At 42.4% G+C, this 23,075-nt stretch overlaps 2 protein-coding genes across 2 annotated transcripts in view; both read right to left on the bottom strand.

Moving 5' to 3' along the window:
- LOC142882101 (leukocyte elastase inhibitor-like) overlaps positions 1–1,255 on the bottom strand; it is a 5,378-nt gene extending 4,123 nt beyond the window's left edge. Inside the window, exons 1-2 of the mRNA XM_076016641.1 lie at positions 1,210–1,255; positions 219–400 (exon numbers count right to left, since the gene is read on the bottom strand). Coding sequence (XP_075872756.1) covers positions 219–395 — 177 coding nt within the window. The 5' untranslated portion in view covers positions 396–400; positions 1,210–1,255. The remainder of the gene's footprint in view (positions 1–218; positions 401–1,209) is intronic.
- Positions 1,256–17,803: 16,548 nt separating this feature from the next.
- LOC142882104 (tripartite motif-containing protein 16-like) lies at positions 17,804–20,005 on the bottom strand. The gene has a single exon (XM_076016644.1). It carries the CDS (start codon positions 19,960–19,962, stop codon positions 18,298–18,300), a length of 1,665 nt encoding a protein of 554 aa, XP_075872759.1. The 5' UTR covers positions 19,963–20,005; the 3' UTR covers positions 17,804–18,297.
- Between the last annotated feature and the right edge of the window lie 3,070 nt (positions 20,006–23,075).

The following is a 23,075-nucleotide window of genomic DNA, read 5'->3' as shown; positions in this document are numbered from 1 at the left end:
GTGTGGGGGTTTGTCATTCTTTGTGTATTTTTAATGTTTCCCCACTTCTTTTTCCCTAAATTGGTGTGTGGTGCATAGAAACGGGTCATGTGTCGCATGGAGATTGTGCAGGCCAGGATATTGCGGAGGACACATGTCCTTAACCAACTCACCGAGTCACTAACTTTACCCAAAGACAACTTGTCTTGAGCCCAAGTGTGTGCGAGCGACTGGGTTACCTCTGACATCTGTTGAGCCGTGTTGCCTCGAGCCCCCAGCAGCGCCATCGCCAGGGCCGACGAGATGCTGAAGGGGGAGAAGAAGACATTCTTGGTCTTGTCCTCGTCACTCAGCTTTGTCAACAAGTCCAGAGCGAAGGCTGTGTTGGCCTCGGAAAGAGGGGACGGTGTTGCCATCGTGTCTACGAATAAAGAAATAAGGGCAGAAGTTTGAAATGCACTCCACGGTTATAGATTTGTGTCTACACAAGTAGAATAGAATAGAATAGAATAAGATAGAATATAACACCTTTATTAATCCCACGATGGGGAAATTTGCATCATTACAGCAACAAAAAGTAGTGCAAAGAGATGGAAAATATTTTGATTAAAAATAAATGTTTTTTTTTTTTTTTACAGAGTAAAAAGGAGAAACAAGATATTTAGAAGTTATGAACAAAATTGATTATTTAGTGATCTACATAATGCTGATGAATAAGTGTTTTATTGAACATTCATGAAATGTAAACTGGTCAACAACATGAATTGAAATAGTAAATGAATGAATAGTTTATTTTCGTTTACAATGTAAAATAATGACATTTTGTGGAATCAACTGACAAAAATAGAAAAAACAAAGACCTCACAAAGTTGCACAGTATTCTATGCCTACAAATTTTAAGATAGTCTGATAGACTGTATAAATTATTTATTTGTGGTTTCATGATAGGGATCTTGATTTATTATTCAAATAACTATTTTCTGTAGTTTAATTGTAGGGTTGTAATAACACAACCTAGTTAAAATGTACGTCATTTTTTTCATGTATATGTTTCTTTTTAATAGTATTATTTCCCTGTGGCTGAGGAAAACCTTATAGTCATCTTTAATACATACATACATCAAATAAACAAGCCGGTCTAAACAGCTGCACCGCCACCGTGCCACATGCAGTTGAGTGCAACGCTTTTTTAAAAAGTAAGATGATAATCTTTAATGGAATGAAACTTACTTTCTCTCTGTCTTGCAGCCTTGCAGTCTTGAAAAAGGTAATGAGATTTCTCAGAAGACACCTGCTTTTATTCTTTTCAAAGTGACACACCCAAACTAACAGAATACCGTAAAAAGAGCTAACTCAACTTCTAATTAATTACACTGTCAAAAGTGTAAATGTCAAGCATTTATGAAACCTTGCCTTTCATCTCGGCTTCGGCTGACCGGTTTATCACCCGCAACCTGCATTTGCTGGGTGTGTGGGGCAATGACTTGTCCTCGATACACAGGTTGACTAATTTGGGGGCTGACTTGGGCTTTAAAAGTGTAACTTTAAACCGTGAGAAAAGAAAACATACAAATGCAGAACAGAAAAGTAGAAATGCAGATTGGAAAAAAAATTGTTTTGCCGACATAATAAGTTCTTATTTCTATAAATGTTGCATTGAATTTAACAGGAATATCCAGAATAGTAAAATACAGTATCTTGGAAAACCCCTCACTCCACTAGAAGGATCTTCCACAATGATTTAAAAATGATTTATCATACAATATCATATGTTTGAGTTAAACCTGAGATATGTCGCAACACGTTGCCCTGATAACATTGCACCTACCTAAAGAATACACACACACACACACACACACACACACACACACACACACACACACAAATATATACATGATATATACATATCATGTATACACACACATGATATGTATATATGTGTATGTATTATGGCTGTTGAATTTAACGCATTATTATTAATTTTTTTACATTTAATTTTCGAATAACTGTGAGTTAACTCAGAACACTCATGTGATTAATCGCGATTAAAGAATTTAATTGACTGACATCCCTGGTATGTATATATGTGTAAATGTATACATACATACGTGTGTGTCTGGGGGGGGCGGAGGTGGGGGGGCAGGTGGGTGTGTTGGGTGTGGACAGTGTGAGTTGTGTTGTGTTTGCTTTTGGGCGTCTTGGTGTCTTTGCTCAGATGGGCCCAATGTTTCTGTGCGTTGTCATCAGTAAAGATAAATAGATAAAAAAAAAAAATGAATGAATCATGAAAAAAGCTTACATCACCTTGTATGTGGTTTGATTGCTGCTAGTTTGATGGAGGCCCCTGCATGTTGAAAAAAGTTGACAGGAAGTTGACAGAAAGTTGCCAGGACATCTTGTCATTGCTCATATATTAAATCATGTACCGGGCACAGCAAAGCTTTCTCATGGCGCACTTCATTGTTGGCACTCGGCAGTGACTGAATCACAAGGGCAAGGCAGTTCATGCCAAAGCATGCTCTCCTATAGGACTGATGACTCACAGATAAGAATTGCATCATTTGAATACTCTGCATTGTGAGGTAAGCTTAGGGCATTTTTTACCTTCCACGCCTCAACAAACTGAACACTTCCAATTTTTTTTGGCAGTGTCAATGTTGATGTAAGAGCTTGTTCACACTGAAGTTGGTATTTTGTTTGCTAATCTTACCTGAGGTTGATATAAGTAGGTTAGTTGTTATCTTGGACAATAAGCTGTAAAAATCCAAATCTTTCACATTGGGAATTCTGAGATAAGCCGTGTTGAGGTTGATCAAATTTAATATGAGTGACTGTAAGTTTTTGTTTGACTTCGAACAAATAGCAACAGCACTCGAAGTTGATTAAATTAAAAAAAAAAAAAAAAAAAAAGAATTCTCCTTCCACATCCACAGAAACTGGTGAGGTTCCAACATTTGGCTTTTTATTAATCGGTGCAAAATTATCATTTTTTTTTTTAGTGATGTGCGAATCAATACCAAAGAATTGATACTTCCGATATCAAACATGTCCGTGTAGGATTGATTCTAATACTAAAGTATCAATACTTTTACAAGTCTGCACTAATTTGAAGTTTACACGCATGTTTTGTTTTTGTTTTTTTCCCCCCGTTATTTAAACTACTTATTCCGCGCTGGTTACAAGGACTATGTTACATATACTTCTGCCTGTGAGGCGAAATACAGCTGTGTATAAAACAAGCACCCTGTTCGAAAGCCCATGTTGTTTATGATTGTGAATTCGTTTTCTGCCTAGTTACTGTGCAGTTGTAGTGTTTATCGATACGTTTTCATGTTTCCTGGGCTCCTGAATGCACCGCAGTTTAGTTTCACTTTCGTTATCGAACGCATGTGTGTGAGATGCAGCCCGTCAGACGCTAGTTTTCCTCCTCGGTGCCGCATAGGCTAGCGGAGTTTTCACTCTTTCATAACGCTCACCTGGTTGTCCCTGGTTTATTTCTGTGTGTGACTGACGAAAGGTGAGTTGAATTATGGTTTTGTGTTGTTGTTTAATTCTAGAGTTTGTCAATTTATATTCTCTAGCCGAGCATGGGCTGTTGCTAATTTCTATTGTTAGGTAAGCTAATCAGCAGAAGCCTCGTTGCATATCAACCACGTGTGAGGATTTGTTTATTCTGTTATTTATAAATATAATTTATCTGTTAATACAGTCCTTTATTATCTTTATGTTTAATTGTACATAATGAATGATGTTATATAATATTTTCTGTATTGTTATTGCTATTACAGACCGCAGTCAATAAACCCTCTACAAAGGGAACATCTGCATCCTCCTGTTCTTTAACTGGAACACCACCCATACACCTTGCCGCTCTAAACTACCTAGCCCTTGGAGAGCCCCTCTCTCCTGTTTACACCCCCTCCAAGCTCACGTACACACGCTTCCAGTGAGAAGAAGACACAAGAGTCGGAGAGAAGAGACAGGGGGTTGTAGCCAATTCAGTGGTCTGGCACAGACCAGTGGTCTCCGCTAAGGGTGCTAAAGATACTGGTCGCGACCAGTTTAGTGGTCCGTGAAGTGGTTTTGGATTCCTTAAGGATGTGAACCGTAGAACAAAACACTATTGCAAAAGGACATTGTACACTGTAAGAGAACAATGTAAACTATCACTCTTCAGCAGCAGGTTAATACCATTACGATTGTCTTCCTCCTTTCTGATGCTAGATACGCACTAATCCCTACAATCATACCTACTGAAACGTGTGCATTTGTGTAACCAACATTTCATCAAAAATCACAGATTATAGAGTCCAAAAAATTAACATTTATTTACAGAACTCAAACAACCCATCCACCTGAAGTCACTCATCGATGACACTTCCAAGGATTGTTTCGGTATGGAAGCTCGGAAAATCCTCATGCCGCATCAAGATGTCTATGGTGGCCTACAAAACAGAACACATTTTAGTGGACGATAGAAGAAAAATAGATCCATTACAAGAAAGACAATCCATGGGGTCAATGGGTGATAAAGTAAACAATATAACCGAAAAACTGTTAGGACAGTAGAAATTGGATATCAATGGAAATAAATGTCTTTGCCCAACTGAAATTGAAGATACCTCTGGCACCATCACGTCAATGATGAAGTCAACATTTCTCCAGACTGTGTAGTCCAAGGATAGGACTACACAGTCTTCACCAAGTCAAATTAGGTCACTCATCTGTTGGACAAAGTAAGGGTAAATCATCATCTAGTTTTCTGGCACTTTGATAAAGTTACCACTTTTAAATACTTTGATTTACATGGCCCTATTAAGGATCTGTTTAAGTCCACTATTACTGCCAGGGTTTTGCCACAGGTACATCCTGTTGGACTTCCTCTCCCCGCGTTCCAACATTTCTTTCAGTGCCTTTAAGAATGACATCTGTTAACATCGTTAGTTGCAACATTTACTATACGAGTAACTAGAATAAATGCAAACCTGTATTCTTTCTTTTGAAATGAGGCATTCTACTCCTTTGCTCATGAGGCAGGTCAAAGTGCTGTAAATTAAAAAATAAAATAAAGCACTACAGCAGAGTATGTCATTTCTCAAAGATCAGTTATTGACATACATATTTAAGAAGAAGGGTGACAAATCATTTGGTCAAACCTGGTGAAGGAGTATGGCTCAGGCAGGACACACCCACAGGATAAAAAAAAATAATCAGATGACTGACTGGCCTCGTAATTGGCACAGTCCTTGTGCAGCCAGCCGTTGCAGGTCTCACATTTGGCCCAATCCTCCTCCTGCACTTGCGGGTATAACTGGCAACAATTTCATAGACAGAAATGAAGGCGCATGCAACAGCTACAGTCTTTAAGCATCTTTCAGACAGCTGAATGTTTAATTGCTGACTGAGAAGCAAAACTTCTACATTTCTCAGATTTAACATGACTATACAAAGCCAAGCACCAGCAATATTCAATACAGAATGTTTGGAGGGTTTACAAAGTTTAAAAGGCCATCTGCAAGGTCCCTTGCACTCCCTTACCAGAGAAGTGGGGAACAATAGCAGACGACAGAGTGAGTGCACCCCATGTGTAGTACACCACCTAAATGGAGACATGTGATTGCTGATGTTACAAATACAAGAAAGTCGCCAAACATTGTTAGTCTTATTTTAAATTATTCTTAAACTGTGTACCTACAGATCAGGTCAAAGGAAGAGAACAACCTACGAGTACATAAAGAAAGATATATACCAAATGACGTTTTTGTGATAACCAAATTTCATTAAACTTAAATAACACTGCAGTGAATGTTAAATGAGTATACATTTGTATCCTTGTCCCCCCTTCTCTACAGCTTCGTAAACATTTTAGGATAAACATTCTTGTAGAGTAGCATTTCTTCCAGTCTGTTTAACAAGTCAGTCGCAGATCCTTCTGTTGGAACACCCAGGTCTGTGCAAGCTTTAATAAGCTCACTGTTGCTTGCCTTGCAGGTGGCATAATAAAAAAACAACTGAATTCCAGCGGGTTGAATATGAACACTAATCACAGCAGCACAAACCAATGGGTAACTGGGAAAATATGCAAAAAATACTGGACAGCTGATAAAAATATCACCTTTTTTGAGTCCCATCAACTGAAGAAGCTCATCCTCATCCAAGCATGCACATTTACATCTTTTAGGATCTGTGGTTGGCCTCCTCGTGAGACCTTTCAGGATCTCAGTCTTGGGAATCACGTCTCCAACTCTTGAAGCTGGTCCAATCCACAGAACAAAAGAGGAATGGGACAATTCCTCTCAATTCAACTCTTAAAACCGAAGTCATGAAATGTTTAATATCTCAGTAATTACTTGAGTAATTTGACATTACAGTGTCACATTTATTGTTCATCATTACGTCCTTCAGCTAGTTCACCAGTCACAATTGTGCAACAACAAACCTTCGCAGATGACACTTGCTATTGTGGCGATGCAAGTGGCTATGGCTATCTGATAGAGCAAGATTTAATATTGTGAATTTAACAAAATGAAAAGGAACCGACAACACCACCCTGGAAATTTCACCCAGGGAGTTCTACTAAACACAAAGGTAATTAAAGCTGCAAGCAGCGTTTGCGGGGCTGAGCCGCCGTGGCCGCCGCGACCCCTGATGACCTCCGATGACCCCCGTCCTCTGCCGACGCCCGGCAACATCTGCTGAAAGAAGTCTATGCAAATGACGCAGATTTTTCAACCTGTTTTTTTTTTTTTTTGAAAGATGCTGTCAAATGTAAATTATAGGCCTTGATGAGACAAACACGTAGGTATTTGAATGACGTCTGGAGCACTTTTGTAAAGGAAACTGCAGGCATTTCTGTGTTGAAAAAGAGGGAGAAGAGGTGTAATCATCATATGCCTGTGTATGCAAATGATGCATATTTTTTACCTGCATTTTTTTTTTAAGTGGCTGTCAAATGTAAAATATAGGTCTTGATGAGACAAACACGTGGATGTTTGAATGACGTCTGTAGCTTTTTTCTAAAGGAAACTGCACAACTGGACTTTTGAATAGGCTGAATATAAGGTGTTAGAGGGACATATGTCTTTCAACATCTAGTTAACTTATGAGCCCCAGCTAGGACGTTTTATTGTTCATTAGAATATTTTAAAGTTAAAATTCTATGAGCCCAAATGAGGACTTTGCTTAGCTAACATTTGAAGGTCTCTGTCGCGGTGGTGAGGAGAGGAGCCTCATCAGTGACTATCTGTTGCACCAACACTTGCATGCATTGAATGTGCTGGCTCTTGCGTGCTTGTGATGCTGGATGTGAAGGAACAGCCGGAGCTGTGAGTGCATGCAAGGGGGGGCTGGACAAAGAAATGTGTTGAAATAAAGTATTTTCTTTTTGTTTGTTTTAGGATTGGGTGATTTTGTGGGTTTTCTTTTCTCATAAGGATTGGGTGCATTTTCTTTTAGTTCATTTTGGGTTATTTTGGCCTTGGAGGTTTTTGGACTGGGCGTGGTCTGTCTTTGAGTGGTCAGTCGGGGGCTGGTGCGCCTGGCTCCCCAGGAGCTGAGTTGGGTGTTTCCCCTTCAGTGGTCAAGTTTGGACTGGGAGTTCTTCCCTGCTTCAAGGGGCGGAGCTTGTTTGCTCCTCCTACAAGTGGGGGTTTCTCTTTTTCCTCGCCCCCTCCTCACGGTTTTTTGAAAAAAAAAAAAAGGGGGAATAGGTTGGTTATGATAGAGCGGCTTATTAACTTTTGTTGATGGCTGTTTATAATTTGATAATGATTGTTTATAACTTTATAAACTAAAATAATGATTTCTCAATAATTAATAATAAAAAGGTAAATAAGCTTTGTGTTTTCTTTAGAGAATTTCACCAGTTTATTTATTACCTAATTTTTTCTCTTTTCTGTTTCCGTATTTGTGATTCATCTGAACCTGGATCCTTTGGAGGCAGACAGGAGGACGAGTTGCCCTGTTGGTGACGGCATAGAGGTCTTGCATTTAAGGCCAGTGAAATTTATATCATATATTGTTTTTGATTTGAGATTTACAGTTGTTGTCTTGTGGCCTCCTTTTGAACAGGTTCGGAAGGACACAAAATACGTTTTTACACCTTTCACACCATTCTTGTATATTCTGATTTTTTACAGGTCATTCTTAAATCTATTGTCTCTTCCTGGCTCGGTGCATATTGTCTTACACTATCTTTGTTATTGTTGTTTTTGGAAATTAAGGGTCAATTATTGAAATTCATAACTGAGTTTATTTTTTAGATTAAGAGCCCATATCGGAAACCTTTCAGTTCTTTTTACAGTAAACAAGTCCTGCAAAAGAAAGAAAATGACGGAGGTGGTTGCTAAACCTATAACACCAATTGAGGTGGTGCAAAAAAAGAATCCGCTTGTTAAAGGTCTAACAGAAGCCTCTAAGAAGTGGAACAAGCGTTGGCCAGATATTGAGAGACCCTGGCCGGTTGAAGGTACTTTCAATTCCAATGTGATTCAAACCATGAGTGTGCTCATTACAATATACAAAGCTAAAGAGAAAAAAGGTAAAAAAGGTAAATTGCGAGCTGAGAAGAGAAAAATTTAACTCGCAATGTTGCAGCTCTTTGAGGATGAAGGACAAAAGTTGAGAGCTGCGGCTGAAGGGAAAGATAAAATGGCTATGGAGGTAATTGCCAAAGCCACGGAGTCAACAGCAACACTACTGGAGAAAATCAATACTCCTTTTTCGCATACTGCTCCGGTGAAAAATCCGCCACCTTATAAGGAAGCGGAGTACGCTGACATTTATCCACAGCTTCCAGTAATTAAGCAAAAAGGTAATTACAGCATTAAAGATGATCAGGACAAAATACTCGAGACAGGGAAAGCGAAAACAACGGTGAAAATGTATCCTGCCACGAAAACTAAAACTACAGCAGTGGGGAAACTAGAGGGTAAAATGAGAAAGTTGGAGCTGGACGATAGTGATAGTGACTCGGGAGAGGCCATTGGTGGCTACGATCCTGTCATTAAAAAGATGCTGGCCAGAGCGGAGAAACTAGGATCTAAACTCCGGAGAGCGAAGAAAATAAATCGAGATCCCTCTGATGAGAGTTCAGACTCTGATAGTGGAGATGATCCCGACTTTGATCACACACTCAGGACACTTGAAAAGAAAATAGTGCAATGTCGTTCAGACATCTGTGAGGCCAAAACTCCAGAGGTCTGTAGAAAACTGGAAAGGCAATTGAGAACTTAGAGTCAATAGAAAAATCTTTTCATAGGGAACAATCAGGCTATGCCTTGCGTTCAAGAAAAGTAGAAGCATCTGCTAAAATGTGCCCAGTGGTCGTTCGCGGACAAACCTTTGAATATAAACCTTGGCAAAATTCGGACATGTCCGACATATTGGAGAAGCTACCGATTCTCCAGGATGGGGCACATCCTTGGATTTCAAAATTAGAGGAACTTATGGTAGGCACACAGTCTGCAGTGGGTGACATCAAGCGACTTTTAGCTAGTCTCATTGGTGTTCCTGCTATGGAGGAACTTTTGCAGAAGGCTAGGATGCTTCGCTTCATAGGTACAGCGGTAAATGATGCTGAATTATTTGCTGCATATAGAGGTCAATTTTGGAGTGCGTTGCGTGATGCATTCCCAGCAAACGTACACCCTGATAACATTCTAATGGAGCCGTTGGGAGATCAAGAAAATCCCAGGGCTTATGTGTCAAGAGCTCTCCAATCTTGGAGAAATGTCACAGGCAATGATCCAGACGCTAATCAAATGGAACAATCTATTGTGCGGACTAAAATCCAACAGGGGCTGCCACTGGCAGTACGCAGTAAATTAGCAGAGGTGGTTGGTCTCGGAAGCATGGCCAAAAGTGTGTACATTGATCACATTGCCCATCAAGTTGAACTCTTTCGCAAGAAGGAGTTGGACCAGAGAACTCAAGATCAAGAGACTCTCAGAAAACTTAATCAGTTGCAATTAGGTGATAATAAACGTAAAGAGAAAAAACAAGCAGTGGTTATGACAGGTCTCTGATGTTCAAGAAACAGATAGGGGTATATTCACGTGCACCTTAACTACTTATCGGCCTGCAGATGACAAGGGGATGGACAGTTGGAGAACTGTGCCTCTTAAAATCACTATTGTAACTCTGATTCCAACGAGCGGTGACGTTCCTAAAACGGTGCGAACGGTGAAGAAGGAGGTTCAGAAACCGGTGTCTGCTGCACGACCTACGAGTGCAGTGACCAAACGGGAGCGGGATCTTTTGCACCAGGGTGTGATAGTGGATGATGTTGTACTACAAACTACAACTCCATATCTAACAACTTTACAGGCCACAACTTCACAAATTACTACTCAGCAGACTACGACGCTGTTGACAACACCTTCAAGCACTCATATCACTCTACAAGCGGTTACTACTCCTACGATGACGACACCACAGGCGGAAACGACTCTGTCTCTGAAAGGTGACAGTGTGGCTCACCCTACTACTGTGACAACTACAGTTGTTACAACAAAACCCATTTCAAAGACATCCCAAATGTTGCAGATAAAACCTGAGATTCAAATTGACCCGGAAGTAGCCTTACAGGGTTCAGTAGTAAAGAAAGGGGGGAATTTTCCTGATCCTCATACGGAAATTCGTGACCTAACTGTAAAAACAGCTGATGAGGATTCTAGTGTACAAGTTGAAATTATCACAAGGCACACCGTAGAAGTGACAGTAGGGGAGAAAGCTGTACTTCCTTGTGATTGCACTTTGGGTGCAGTTGTCTCTGGTTCACCTCATTTGCGTTGGGTTACTCCGAATGGAAAGCGTCTTGATTTTTCCAATTATACGCCCGGTGATAAATTTGGGTTCATTAATGATCGCAGACCAGGACACATTGAAGGTGATTGTAGTATATTCATACGTACAGTCCAACTGGAGGATCAAGGTTCCTATTTTTGTGTTTTTCATGATAGCCAAGGGAAAACAACTTCAGATTCTTCGGATGCAAAGAATTCAGTTCTTAGAACCACCATTGTAACCGTAGTAGTGCCGGAATTGAAGTCACTTCCTGTTGAGACTGGAAGTAATTTGCCCGGGAGAGATTTAGAGGGGGAGTTCAGTGATTCCTCCGACGCGGCTCAATATACCAAGCCGGTTGGTATGATTTCAGAAGGGCAACACAAAACTTTGCGTGTCAAGGCGAAACGTGATTATCGATGGAAGGCGTATGGATTTGATTCATCTGTCCTAGAGATTTCGGATCTATTTGCGGCGAAAAATTTGTGGTTTCAACAGCTGACTCATGCAGTAAGATCACAAGCATCAGTGAAAGGACCATGCATCGTAAGAGTGCCTTCACCAAGCACTTGGCCCTCAATTCTAGAGGCTGTAGCAGAGCCGTTGTCTTACGAGTGTCAATTTTCTTTGTTGACATGGCTTTTTCATCTCCAAAGGGGCATGGACCTAAGATCGCGAAATGTGTCGTTGGATGTGAACACCGGTGTTTGTGATCCTTACAGAGGGCTGCCATACATTAATCTATTGGATCAACAGGATGATCTTTTAACAGCAGTACCTGATTCTATCGACGTGAAAACGGAAAGAGTTCCTATATATATGCTGGTAAGAGTGTGTTTTTGGGGGTGTCAGATTGCAGACAATATCTCATGACGGTGACTAATCCGGATCGGTGTTATAGAGGAAAGTTGTATCCAGTAACTTTCAAGGGAAATAAAAATAGGCCGGACATATCCATAATGGTCGTGAATGATCGTTTGCCTGCAGATGTGACTATTGGCACTTTCAAGGACATCTGGTGGATATGTGGGGACGCAGCGTACTTGTTTTTGCCTCATAATTGGGTTGGATGTTGCTACATGGCTACATTGAAACTCCCTTATGAAGTTTTTGCGCTTCAGGTAGGCGCTGATTCCAACAACAGCAGCTCTGCGGCTGCTCCAGGATCTAGACTCAAGAGAGACTTGGCCGAGTTTCACAATCTCGAGTCTTATCATTGGAGAATCAGCTTGGGAGAAAAATGGGGCCTGGGTTTACTCCCATGGTATGGGGTTGTATTTTTAGCGGAACATATTGACAATATCACATATACGCTACAAGGTTTTGCAAATGAGACTATAAAGGGCTTTGAACATCTATCAAATGCGCAGAGGAGTCACAGACTAACTCTGTTGAAACACGACATGGCCCTTGATTATATTCTGGCCAAGCAAGGAGTCACAGACTAACTCTGTTGAAACACGACATGGCCCTTGATTATATTCTGGCCAAGCAAGGAGGTTTGTGCGTGGCATTGAATCTAACGGGTGATGCATGCTACACTTTGATTCCTGATAATGCGGACAATATGACCAATGTGATTGAAGCGTTGAGAAAAATTAGGGATGCGTTTGGTCCCTCGGAAAGCGCAGGGACGTCTGCGAGTGCGTGGCTTCATGATAGGTTTGGTCCTGTGTGAGTTATGCTTCTACAGGTCTTTAGCGCGGTCGTTGTGTCATTGGGAATATTGTTTTGTGTTTGCACGCTGTCGTTGACGTGTGCAAAGGCGATGATACTCCGATGGATAGGTGTAGTCATGCCTGGCGATGCGGTTCAGATGCCGCTCCTCAAGGATGTTGAGGAGGAGGAGATTGCCACCACTGTGGTGGATAAATATTCATAGTAGTTGCAGGTGTATTGTTATGTTATATTTCTTTTCTTTTTGTATGTTTCTATTCTCTTCCTTGTGGGCGAGTGCCCAAGGGGGGGAAATAGTATGTTTACTCATGTTTGATGTTTGATGTTTGATGTTTGACGTATCTCTTGTAATGGAATTACATGTGTGATGTTCTGTATACAAAGATACTGGCAGATATTTTCTCTGTTTCAGGACAATAGTTGGGGAGCCTACGTGGGGGTGTCAACTAGATTCAGAATGGACTCAGAGACTCAAATAAGCTGAAATCACTGGAGAACCCTGAATGAGGACGCAGAACACGTGAAGATCCTGCATCAGGGGACTGTGAACAACAGAACTCAATGAAACTACTGTGTATTAACCACTGTGTTTGTTTGTATTTAATCTGAATTAATCTGAATTAATCTGAATTGCAACACGAACTTGATGTTTTAGAGAATAAAGTTATTTGGGGGATTTTATCAGCAGGCAGATGCTTATGGGAACTCAATCTTTTTCTTTGTTTTGGAGAACAGGGAAAGGGGTGTTAGGCAGGGAAAGGTCCACGGTGTAGGTCCGATGGGATGACCAGCCAAGCCCTGGATGTTTTTGATTTTATTTTTGAGTTTCTCATGTGTGTGTTTGCCAACGTTTTCCCTGAATGCTGTTTTCTCTACAGAATTGATTTGGAGGGCCGTAAGGTGGTCGCCTAGGACAGAGGGGCCGTGAGAGAATTTTCCTATCTAGAAGGATTGTGATGGTTTTTAACTGAAAGATGGCTGTCTGATAGGTTTTTCGCTCTCACACTCTACAAATTTACAGTGTTGCTCATAATCACTTTGTTGGATGTAATAACTACTACCTCATCAAGCGGGTACTTTGTGTTTGAATTTACATTCTTTGCTATCCATGTATCATGTGTGGGTATCTTCTGTTTGTTTCGAGACTTTATGAAGTCTCGAAGGGGGGAAATATGTAGTATCTGAATCTATGCATATGTCCTCATGTGATCTTATGTGTATGGCCTGATGTGAACTCAGCAGTGAACCCGCTGCTGCACTCCTTCCCTAAGGGCGTCTGTGTCCGTATATGGTCTTGTCGTTGCCCACGGTCATCTAATTAAAACCGGATGGCCCTTGGGGGATGCAATTATGGGATGCATACATTCTCCCCCCACTGGTAGCATCTTCCTCCCTCGTTGCTGGAGGGTATAAGTGGTGATGTGAACAAAGGATCATCGGAGTTGCTCACATCTGGCCCAGAGACATCCCCAGGCGTTCTAGGTGCCTGACTGACTTCTGACTTCTTTGCAAATAAACCAGTTTTTATATACAACTAAGTCTGTGTCAGTGAAGACTCCTTCAACATCTACATCACCTGAATCCACCAGAAGAATTCACCACATGTGTTTTCTTGCTTTGCATCGCTCCTCTGTTTACAGCGCATTTATTGATGAAGTAAATGTTTTTATGTCCTGCAGCGTGTTTGTTTGTTTTTTGCGTTTGCACCACGATCCTCTTTTTGTACCTTTATAAACTTGTATTTGTGTTAGTGACTTTGCATCGTTTCCGTGCTCAAATACGCGATTGTCCCGTATTTGGCAACTAAAAAAGCTGTCCCGTAATGAACTGAGACTGGACGCACTTGACTTTGTCTCCACTCCGCCGCCCCGGCAACCCCAGGGCATTAATTGCTGAATGTTTTAAAAAGCTTCTGGCGCGTGGTGGTGGGGTTTAAAGCGGGGGCTGTTGTGTGCAGTGGGCTTGGCCATTAGCGCAGCCAGAGGCGGAACCCTGGCGGCGGGTGCCCGTTCATCGGCAGGTGGTGATGTGTGTGCGTGATGGTTGTGCGTTCACCGCTTGGCTGTTAAAGCCGCAGCTCCCCCTCCCCTTCTTCTGGCGCTCGGCGGGGAGGCTGCCTTGCAGTTGAACACCGGTACCCCGAGACGGGTACTGGAAGGACGCTGCTCTCAACCCCCTGCCTGGGTGCAGTCGCTCCGTCTTCCTCTGTTTTCTCCGTAGCTCTCTGTTACTGTTGCGGCGGCGATGTCCTAACAAATTGCCGCTGCATTCTAGCCGGGTAACAGTGGTGTCACCACCACAACGCGGACGCTTTTCCTTTGTTTGTGGTTTATTTGGTGTAGACAACTGAGTTTGTCTGTTTTTGTTGTTGGCGTCACCACTTTCTTTGGTCACTTTTCTTTTCTTTGTTTTCTTGTTAAATTTTGGTGAAACTTTGGGTTTTCTATTGAGTAGCGATTTTGTTATAGTTTGATTTCTGTTATGTATTTAGTTAAGTAAATAGAACGATATAGGAGTGACCCACTAGGGGGAGCTATAGGATTTAGGATTAAGCGTGTGGACTTCTAGAGTCAGCGCTTGAGTGGTTGTTGCTTGCTCTCTCGTCAGCGTTGTTAACCTGTTTTGAGTTGGTTCCAGTTCCGTGTTATTAAAGCTCATTTATCTCCCTACAATCCTCGTCATTCATATATAAGTAGCGGACATAATAATTTCCTTTTTAGTTCATTACTATCTTGTTCCCCAGTGATCGTTACCTTTTGTTTTGTGTGTGTGTGTAGACTAAAGAAAGGTTTTCTTTTGTTTGAACTGTTTAACGCTTGCCTGAGTGTCTCAATGTATTAGTGTATTCATTTTGTTCTCTTTTCTTTTGGACAGGAGTTGGCGTTGCATGCGGCAGACTGCGTCGGTGGTGGCTCCCCTTCACTTTGCTTTATTTTGCACAGCACGAGGTGAATTTTGCTTTGTAGTGATTCCCTTCGCTTTGTTTATTCCCCTTTTTTTTGTTTTGTTTTCTTTTGTTTGTTTAGCCTGTCCGCTCGGCTACTTCCAGCCCTGTTCCCCTTATTTTCTTATGATGTTGAACAATCTTTTTGGTATAGTACTTTTTTTTTGACACTCACTCAGGCAGCTAAACCTGCTCTTATTGTTTTTAGTCGTTATCGTGGTTTTTATTTAAGTGCATTTTTTGATAAAAACAGAATGTGAGTCCATTTTATTTTTATTGGGTTTTTTTTGTTTTCTTTTATGTTTATTATATTTGTTTATCTTATTTGCAACCTCTTAATCTGGAGAAATTAAAGTTTATTGCTTTTGAAATGGTATACTTGCATTATTATGACATATATTATCATTATATATGATTTAAAAAATGGTGTCAATAATATTGTTTATTGGCAATAATTTGTAGCACAATTATTGTCCATCAAAATGTGTTATCATGACAGGCCTACACTCAGGCAGCTAAACCTGTCTTATTGTTTAAAAAAAAAAAAAGATTTTCCGTGGTGTGTTTAAAAAACAGTCAACTATTTTAAATTGTAACTGAATAAAGCTGTTTCTTTGGAAGTCCGTCTCATCCTCACAAATCTCAAAGCGTAACGAACCTGAACAGCCCTAGGAATTTTTATTATAGTCTATTTCCTGGGGTGCAACTCCCCAGGTGGCGTTGTCAGACAACCCCCCCCCCCCCCCCCCATTTTCATTTTGCTTCATACCCACTATCATCAGAATTGTCTCCACCTTCCGTCAGACCCTCCCCCTCGCCACACTTGCATACGGTGATTCATCGGTGAGTAAAGAAAAAAACAGAAGCTATTAATTTGTAAATAATAATAATAAACATACAGAAAAAAAACAATCAAGTCTTCTCCATGGCGAAGACCTGCTCTGAACAGAGCAGGCCTTTGCTTGGGCTCAGTCCTGAAATATACATATTTGACATAATATATAACATATTATAGCATTATATAATCCCTATATATGAATTCACATGATCATGGGTGTTATGATCAATGCTCCCTCTAATTTTCCATGTGTCTGGGCATCCACACAAGCTCCTTGAGCACACTGAGGACCACTGTGAGCAACATCAGATGTGCACGCTGTGGCCACACACCAGTAACACACCTGTTCAAAACCTTGGATCATAGCAAGTTACATGGCTTATTAAAAGAATCAAATTCCAGCAGCAATTTTCATGAGTTTACTTTGAATAGAAGTGATTTGGCCCACTTCGAATGAAAAAGAGCAAAATCTTGTTGTTCATGAGATGTGTAGTGTGTTATATGTGAGAGTCCTGCTTTAACCATAGGAAGAGTCCTGCTTTGGCCTGGCTGAGGTCCAGTTGTGGCCTGGCTGAGGGTCATGATCTGGAAGAAATACGTGTGCTGTAGCTTGTGATACAGTGTGAATTCCTGTAACTCTTTGTCTGTAAAATATCGAGGGTTTCCTCTAGGATTGTTTGAAACTATGGGGGAGGGCTTCAGCGTCGTCATCGGCGCCATATTTAACAATATGTTAAATTGTTATTAAAAAAAATGTAAATTACTTATCAAACACACCTAACAATTCAACTACCAATGAATGAGCAGTACTACGCATGTGATAACATAGATTGAAAAATAAGCCGAAGTGATAGCTCTTCTCTGAATAGACAAGCTAAGCCAGTGTGCTGCTGTCAGCCAGTGAAAATAGAGCGGAGTGGCACCTCTTCACTTTCTTACGTAATCTATGTCAGCGCGGCGCCGCAGCCTGGAAACTTTCTCTGCCTTTTGAACTCATACGGTGCAGCTGGAAGAAAACAAAACAAAACAAAACAAAACAAATCATCATTCCGAAGGCGTAGCGGTGCGCCGCCTAATAAAAGCTCTAAAATTATTAATTAATACGTTTCTGTTGAATTTTATTTTATGTGCTACATAGATTTCCTTGTGCGCTGAGAATGTGCAAGTAGTGCGCGACTTCGCAAGCGCGCAGCTTGGAGGGAACATTGGTTATGATGCAATAAAGTAAATACACTGTGAGTCAGTAAAGTACCCGTTCTCTTGTTCTTCACTTGTTCTGTAAAATAGTGGTTCATGTGAGTGTGTGTGTGTGTGTGTGTGTGTGTGTGTGTGTGTGTGTGCGTGTGTGGCATCCTCCTGCTTCATGCCAGAGAAATATCAGCTGTTTCCCACATTGACTGATGTGCTTTTGAAACTTTGATCTTGTCTTCATGGCGTTGACTTTCTAAATGTCTGTGGTGAATACATGGAGATCTTGACAGAAGAGAAATCTACTAACAAGCAGAGACTTTATCTGGATTGTCTTGTTGCTTTATTGCTTCAATTCAACAGTTGATCATTGACTTGATATTGTTGTGCAATATAGTCTGATGGCATATTTCATGACTTATTGATTGACTATTGTCACATTGAGCCAACAAGCAAAATCAAAAGAAAAAATTCTCTCACAATATTTACATGCATTCATCTGATTGTTGACAAACGGATCAACAGTCAGAAGGTTTATCAGATGGATGAGTTGTTGAAAGGTCAAAGGTCAGGGTGGAAAGGTCCAGAGTGGAAACAGACCTCAGCTGTGTTTCCACAGTAATAAAGTTGTCATGTGGACTAATGACACATTATTAATCTGCGGGATGAATAGGCTGCAGAGGAAGAGAAACAACGTGGCACAAACATCCAGCAGCCGTGGAGACAAATGTCAGGTGGACAACAGTCACCAGGAGCACAAACAGGAAGTGGCATCTAGGCCCCGCCCACCCTGTGATTGACAGCCGGAGACACTGGGCAACAAACGTGAAGACAGAAGAAGAATCAAAGGTGAGAATTCAGCTCAGAGTCTCTCTGATGACTTCAGTCACACTTTCATCAACTCAGCTGAACAACCTGAAGGAACCCAGTATCCAACATGTAGCGGCTGAGTGAAGGAGGTCTGGACTCTGTGGAGGAGCTCCATGGTTCCAGAGACACTGTAGAAGGACAGAAGACCTGCTCTGTGGTCCAGGTACACTCCCACTCTGGAGGACTGAGGACCTGAGACATCAGTCCTGATGCTGTTGTGATAAAACCCATATCCACCTGAGTAACAATATAAACTCCAGGATTTGTCATTGCATCCAAATTCCATTTCCTCTGACCCTCTGCTGATGTTCCTGTAGGCCACTGCTACCTCAACCCTCCCTCTCCACTCCACCTCCCAGTAACATCGTCCAATCAGACCTTCTCTACTCAGGACCTGCTGCCTGTCAGTGAATCTGTCTGGATGATCACAATAAGACTGAACTTCCTTCATGAATGTCACTTTTCTGTTCTCTTCAGATAATAACAGATGTTTGTTCACTGTGTTTGGATCCAGAGTGATTTGAGGTGAACATCTGAGGAAGTCCTCTCTGCTCCTGGGTTCTGGTACCTTCAGTAGAACATCAACGCAGCTCACTGTCCATGAGATGTTTGTCTGATGATGAGTGTCCATCAGAACTTGCTGTATTTCATCTCTCAACTTGGTCACAGCTGCTGCCACGTCCTCAAAGTATCTCAGAGGACGGATCTCCAGGCTGGAGGAGTCTGGAGACGGACTGAGTGCTGGCAGTGAGGAGAACCTGTGGAGAAACTGGCTGTGGTCCAGTGTGTGTGAGATCTTCTCCAGCTCAGCGTCTGTCCTCCTTAGCTCAGTCATCTCCTGCTCCAGCTTCTTCTCAAGCTCTTTGACTCGACTCACTTCTGCCCCCTGTGTGGATCTGACCTGCTGCTGCACCTCAGAGCATCTTTTCTCCAGCAGACGGATCATCTGGGTGAGGATCTTCTCGCTGTCCGTCACTGCTTTATCAGCAGAGCCGTTGATGGACTCCACCTCCTTCTGAAGCACCTTCAGCTCTTCCTCTGTGTGCTGGATCTTCTGCTGGATCTTCTGCCTGGTCTCCTCCAGCTCTCTCTGCCTCACAGTCCTCTCTGCTGCTGCTGCCACTGTGTCGTGACCTTTATGTTCATCCACACAGCATAAACCACAGATGATCTTCTGATCAGTGCGGCAGAATATCTTCATCACCTCATCATGACGAGGACAGATGTTCTCCTGGAGCTGCTGGCTGGGTTCCACCAGCTTGTGTCTCTGTAGGGGAGGAACATCACGATGATGCTGGAGGTGAGAGTCACAGTAGGAGGCCCGACAGACCAGACAGGACTTGAGGGCCTTCAGTTTCCTCCCAGTGCAGACATCACAGGCCACATCTCCAGCTCCAGCATAGCAGTGATCAGCAGGAGCATCTTGGAGTCCAGTCTTCACCAGGGTCTCCACTAGAGCTGCTAACATGGTGTTCTTCTCCAGGACAGGCCTTGGTGTGAAGGTCCTCCTACACTGAGGGCAGCTATAGACTCTCCTCTCCTCCTCTGCATCCCAGTGGTGTTGGAGACACTTCCTGCAGTAGTTGTGTCCACAGGAAGTGGCCACTGGATCCTTGAGAAGATCCAGACAGAGGGAACAAGAGAAGATTTCTGGGTCCAGCTGAGCTGCTGCCTGAGCCATTTCACCTCTGAGAGCGACTGACTGGCTGACTGACTAACTGACTGACTGGGTTCCACCTCCTCAGCAGTGGAGCTTCTTGAAGTGGAGGATATGAACAGATAGGGCTGTGATTGGCTGCAAGGAGCACAGGGGGCGTGGCTTCTAACCTCCTGACTCATTCCGGGAAGAGGTGTGTGTGTGTGTGTGTGTGTGTGGGTGTGTGTGTGTGTGTGTTTGTGTGTGCGCACTTTGTTTCCTTGGCGCTGAAGACGGACGACGACGACGACAACGAATCAAAGTTCATAGTTCACAATCTGAGTCATCGTTAGATTGCTGCTGACACACACACACACACACACACACACAAACAAACTGTTTACATCTGTAAACAGTGTTTGTGTGTGTTAGCACGCGTGTGCGTTAGAGGCTAATGCTAATGCTAGTTGTTAGGCTAGGTGTCCTCACCTATCACTGGTTATTTCAACTGAGGCACCGCCGCTATCTGCTAGCTGCTCGCTGCTATCTGCTAGTTGCTCACCGTTATCTTATTGCGCTTCATAAAGAGCTTTATGGAGCAATAAGAGCAACCAAAGTGAACAACTGTTGTTTTGTAGCATCTGCAGTTTTAAGAAGCGTGTGTCATGTGTGTATAAATAGAAGAGTGGAGTGTTCAAATTTCTCTTGTTGCTGTTTGACAAAGACTGGCAGTATTTTCATGCATTTTCTCTTTGTTAGAAACTGATTGGGGTCAAAGAAAGAAAGAAAAAAGGAATGAAAGTTGCTTCATTCCAGACTTTTACTGGGACATCTGTCCTGGACCAAGAACATTTCGGCGACCAAGGAGCATTTTTTTGACCGTCGTCTTCTACACCACGGCTTTCACAAAGCCAAAGCCGACACATTTAAAGTCCAAAAAGTGTGGAGCGAAGACTAAAGAAGCCCCCTTGAAAGAAACAGAGAACCCACAGCAGTGACGCGAGTGTCAGCGGTTTGTGAGTACTGGATTTCAAGGGGAAAGCTTGGCGTTTTAACGCGCAAAAGGAATGAAATGAATAGCATGTTGGAAGCTGGAGAAAGTCAAGAAATAATGAACAAGCATGTTGAAGCATTGGATAATTATTTAGGGGAGTTGATGGATTTGCAAGTGGCTGTACAAAATCTCTTTTCTAACGGAGAGGAAAGGGAAGCGGATCATATGGACTGGGATGAGCCTAAATTGACACCTTTTCCACATTTCTTTTGTGACATTAAAGAATGGTTGACTGGTGATGTGGAAAAAGGAGATGAGCAGGATGAGCAAAAGAAGCGAGAGGAGCAGGGGGAGCAAGAAGAAGCAAATGCGCTATTGGTGGGGCTAGAGGACAGTGTGTCCCAGGCTAAAGGGCCCGTAAGCAAGCAGGGCTTCAAGCAAAGATGCCAGCTCCTCCTCAGCATCCTCTCCTTTATCTTCTGCATGCTTAAAGGCTGAGGCTGAACAAGCTGCTCTAAAGGCCAAAGCTCAGGCCTTGGAAGTCAAACATGCACTCCATATGGAAGAACTTGAGCTAAAAGCAAGAAGGGAAAGGCACCACGTGGAGACTGAGCTGGCTGCAGCAGAAGGCAACATGCATGTATTCATGGGGAGTGTGATGTCACAGGCCACACCTGAACAACCACCTTCATCTTTAAAGCAACCAAGACCACCGGAAGCTCAACAGCCGTCAACATCAAAGCAGCTGAAGTCAGAAAATGTTACACCCTTACGCCAGTTCCAGGCCACTGGAACATCTACAGTATATAAAATTCCAGTAACATCTCAAAAACATCCTCAAAGCCTGCAGCAGTCATATATTCCTCACCAAACTATACCATGTAAAGCAAAGGCAGAAAAGAAACCTCTGGGTTAGGACCAAAAGGATGAGCATGGCTCCTCCATCTCAACAAAAGGAAATCTAATAAACAAAGGTTTCCTTTCTGGCGTGTTAAAGAGGCAAAATGAAATCACTGAATTGCTTGTAAAGCAACATCAAGCAGCTTTTCTCCCCGCCAGAGAGATTCCTGCATTTGATGGTGATGCCTTGCACAACAGAACATTGACTCGAGCCTTTGAGCAGGGAATAGAGCGCAAGGTGGATGATGTGCAAGACCAGTTGTTCTATTTGGAGCAATACACAAAGGGTGCACCCAATCAACTGGTCCGTAGCTTCCTCCACATGGATCCAGATCCACGGTTCCGGGAAGCAACTCCAATGGCACTTTGGCAATGAAGTTTACTACTGCACACATAGACAAGGTCCTGCGTTGGCCTTCAATAAAAGCAGAGGACGGAGCAGCGTTGAGGTCTTATGCGCTGTATCTGCCAAGCTGCTTCAATATCATGAAAGAGGTGAATTTTATGGAAGAACTGGAAACACCATCTCACCTGAAAACCATTATATCCAAGTTGCCCTTTAAGCTCCGACACAGATGGAGAACAATCAGTTGCGACGTTCAAGACGAGAGCAAACAACCAGCAAAGTTTAAGGACCTCGTGGAGTTTGTGGAAAGACAGTCACGAGTTTTGCTTGATCCCTTTTTTGGAGATATACAGTACGTGACAGATGGGAAAGGGTTTCTAAAATCAACCAAAAGGTCAGCGCCACAAAGACCCCCCTTTCAACCTGCCAGTAGGGGGAGCAGTTTTGCTACTGCTGTTGCAACCATGTCAGAGGAAAGAGAAGTAGAAGAAAGTCAACAAAACAAAGCCAAGCCCCTCATACAACAGGAGTTAAAAGCACATCCTTCACCTGCACATCCTCTGGATAAACCTTGCTTGTACTGCAGCAAGGACCACTCGCTGGAGTCTTGTGCTGTTCTAAAACACAAAGCTAACAAAGAAAAGGTCGACTTTATGAAAAGTAAAGGTCTGTGCTTTGGATCTTTTGGAAAGGGGCACATGAGCAAAAAGTGTAAAAATGGAATGACTTGACAGATTTGCCATCAAAACCACCCAAGCTGCTGCACATTGAAAAGAAAAAAGGAGTGGAGCAAGAATACTGGAAAATCGGGAAAATGGAGAAGCAGCAACGGTCACATGGAGTCTCGTGTCCCTGAATGCTGGCAACCTCACTGGGGCCGGTGAATGTAAGCTATCTATCGTGCCGGTTCAAAGGCAC

The sequence above is a fragment of the Nelusetta ayraudi genome, unplaced genomic scaffold (assembly GCF_046127955.1).
Source record: "Nelusetta ayraudi isolate G7.1 ecotype Tasmania unplaced genomic scaffold, CSIRO-AGI_Nayr_v1 ptg000232l, whole genome shotgun sequence".
Classification (NCBI taxonomy): domain Eukaryota; kingdom Metazoa; phylum Chordata; class Actinopteri; order Tetraodontiformes; family Monacanthidae; genus Nelusetta; species Nelusetta ayraudi.
This window is presented reverse-complemented; position numbering and strand designations above follow the sequence as displayed.

Bases quoted from the DNA above. Each gene is read 5' to 3' on its own strand.
- LOC142882104 (XM_076016644.1), bottom strand. From the start codon at position 19,962: ATGGCTCAGGCAGCAGCTCAGCTGGACCCAGAAATCTTCTCTTGTTCC.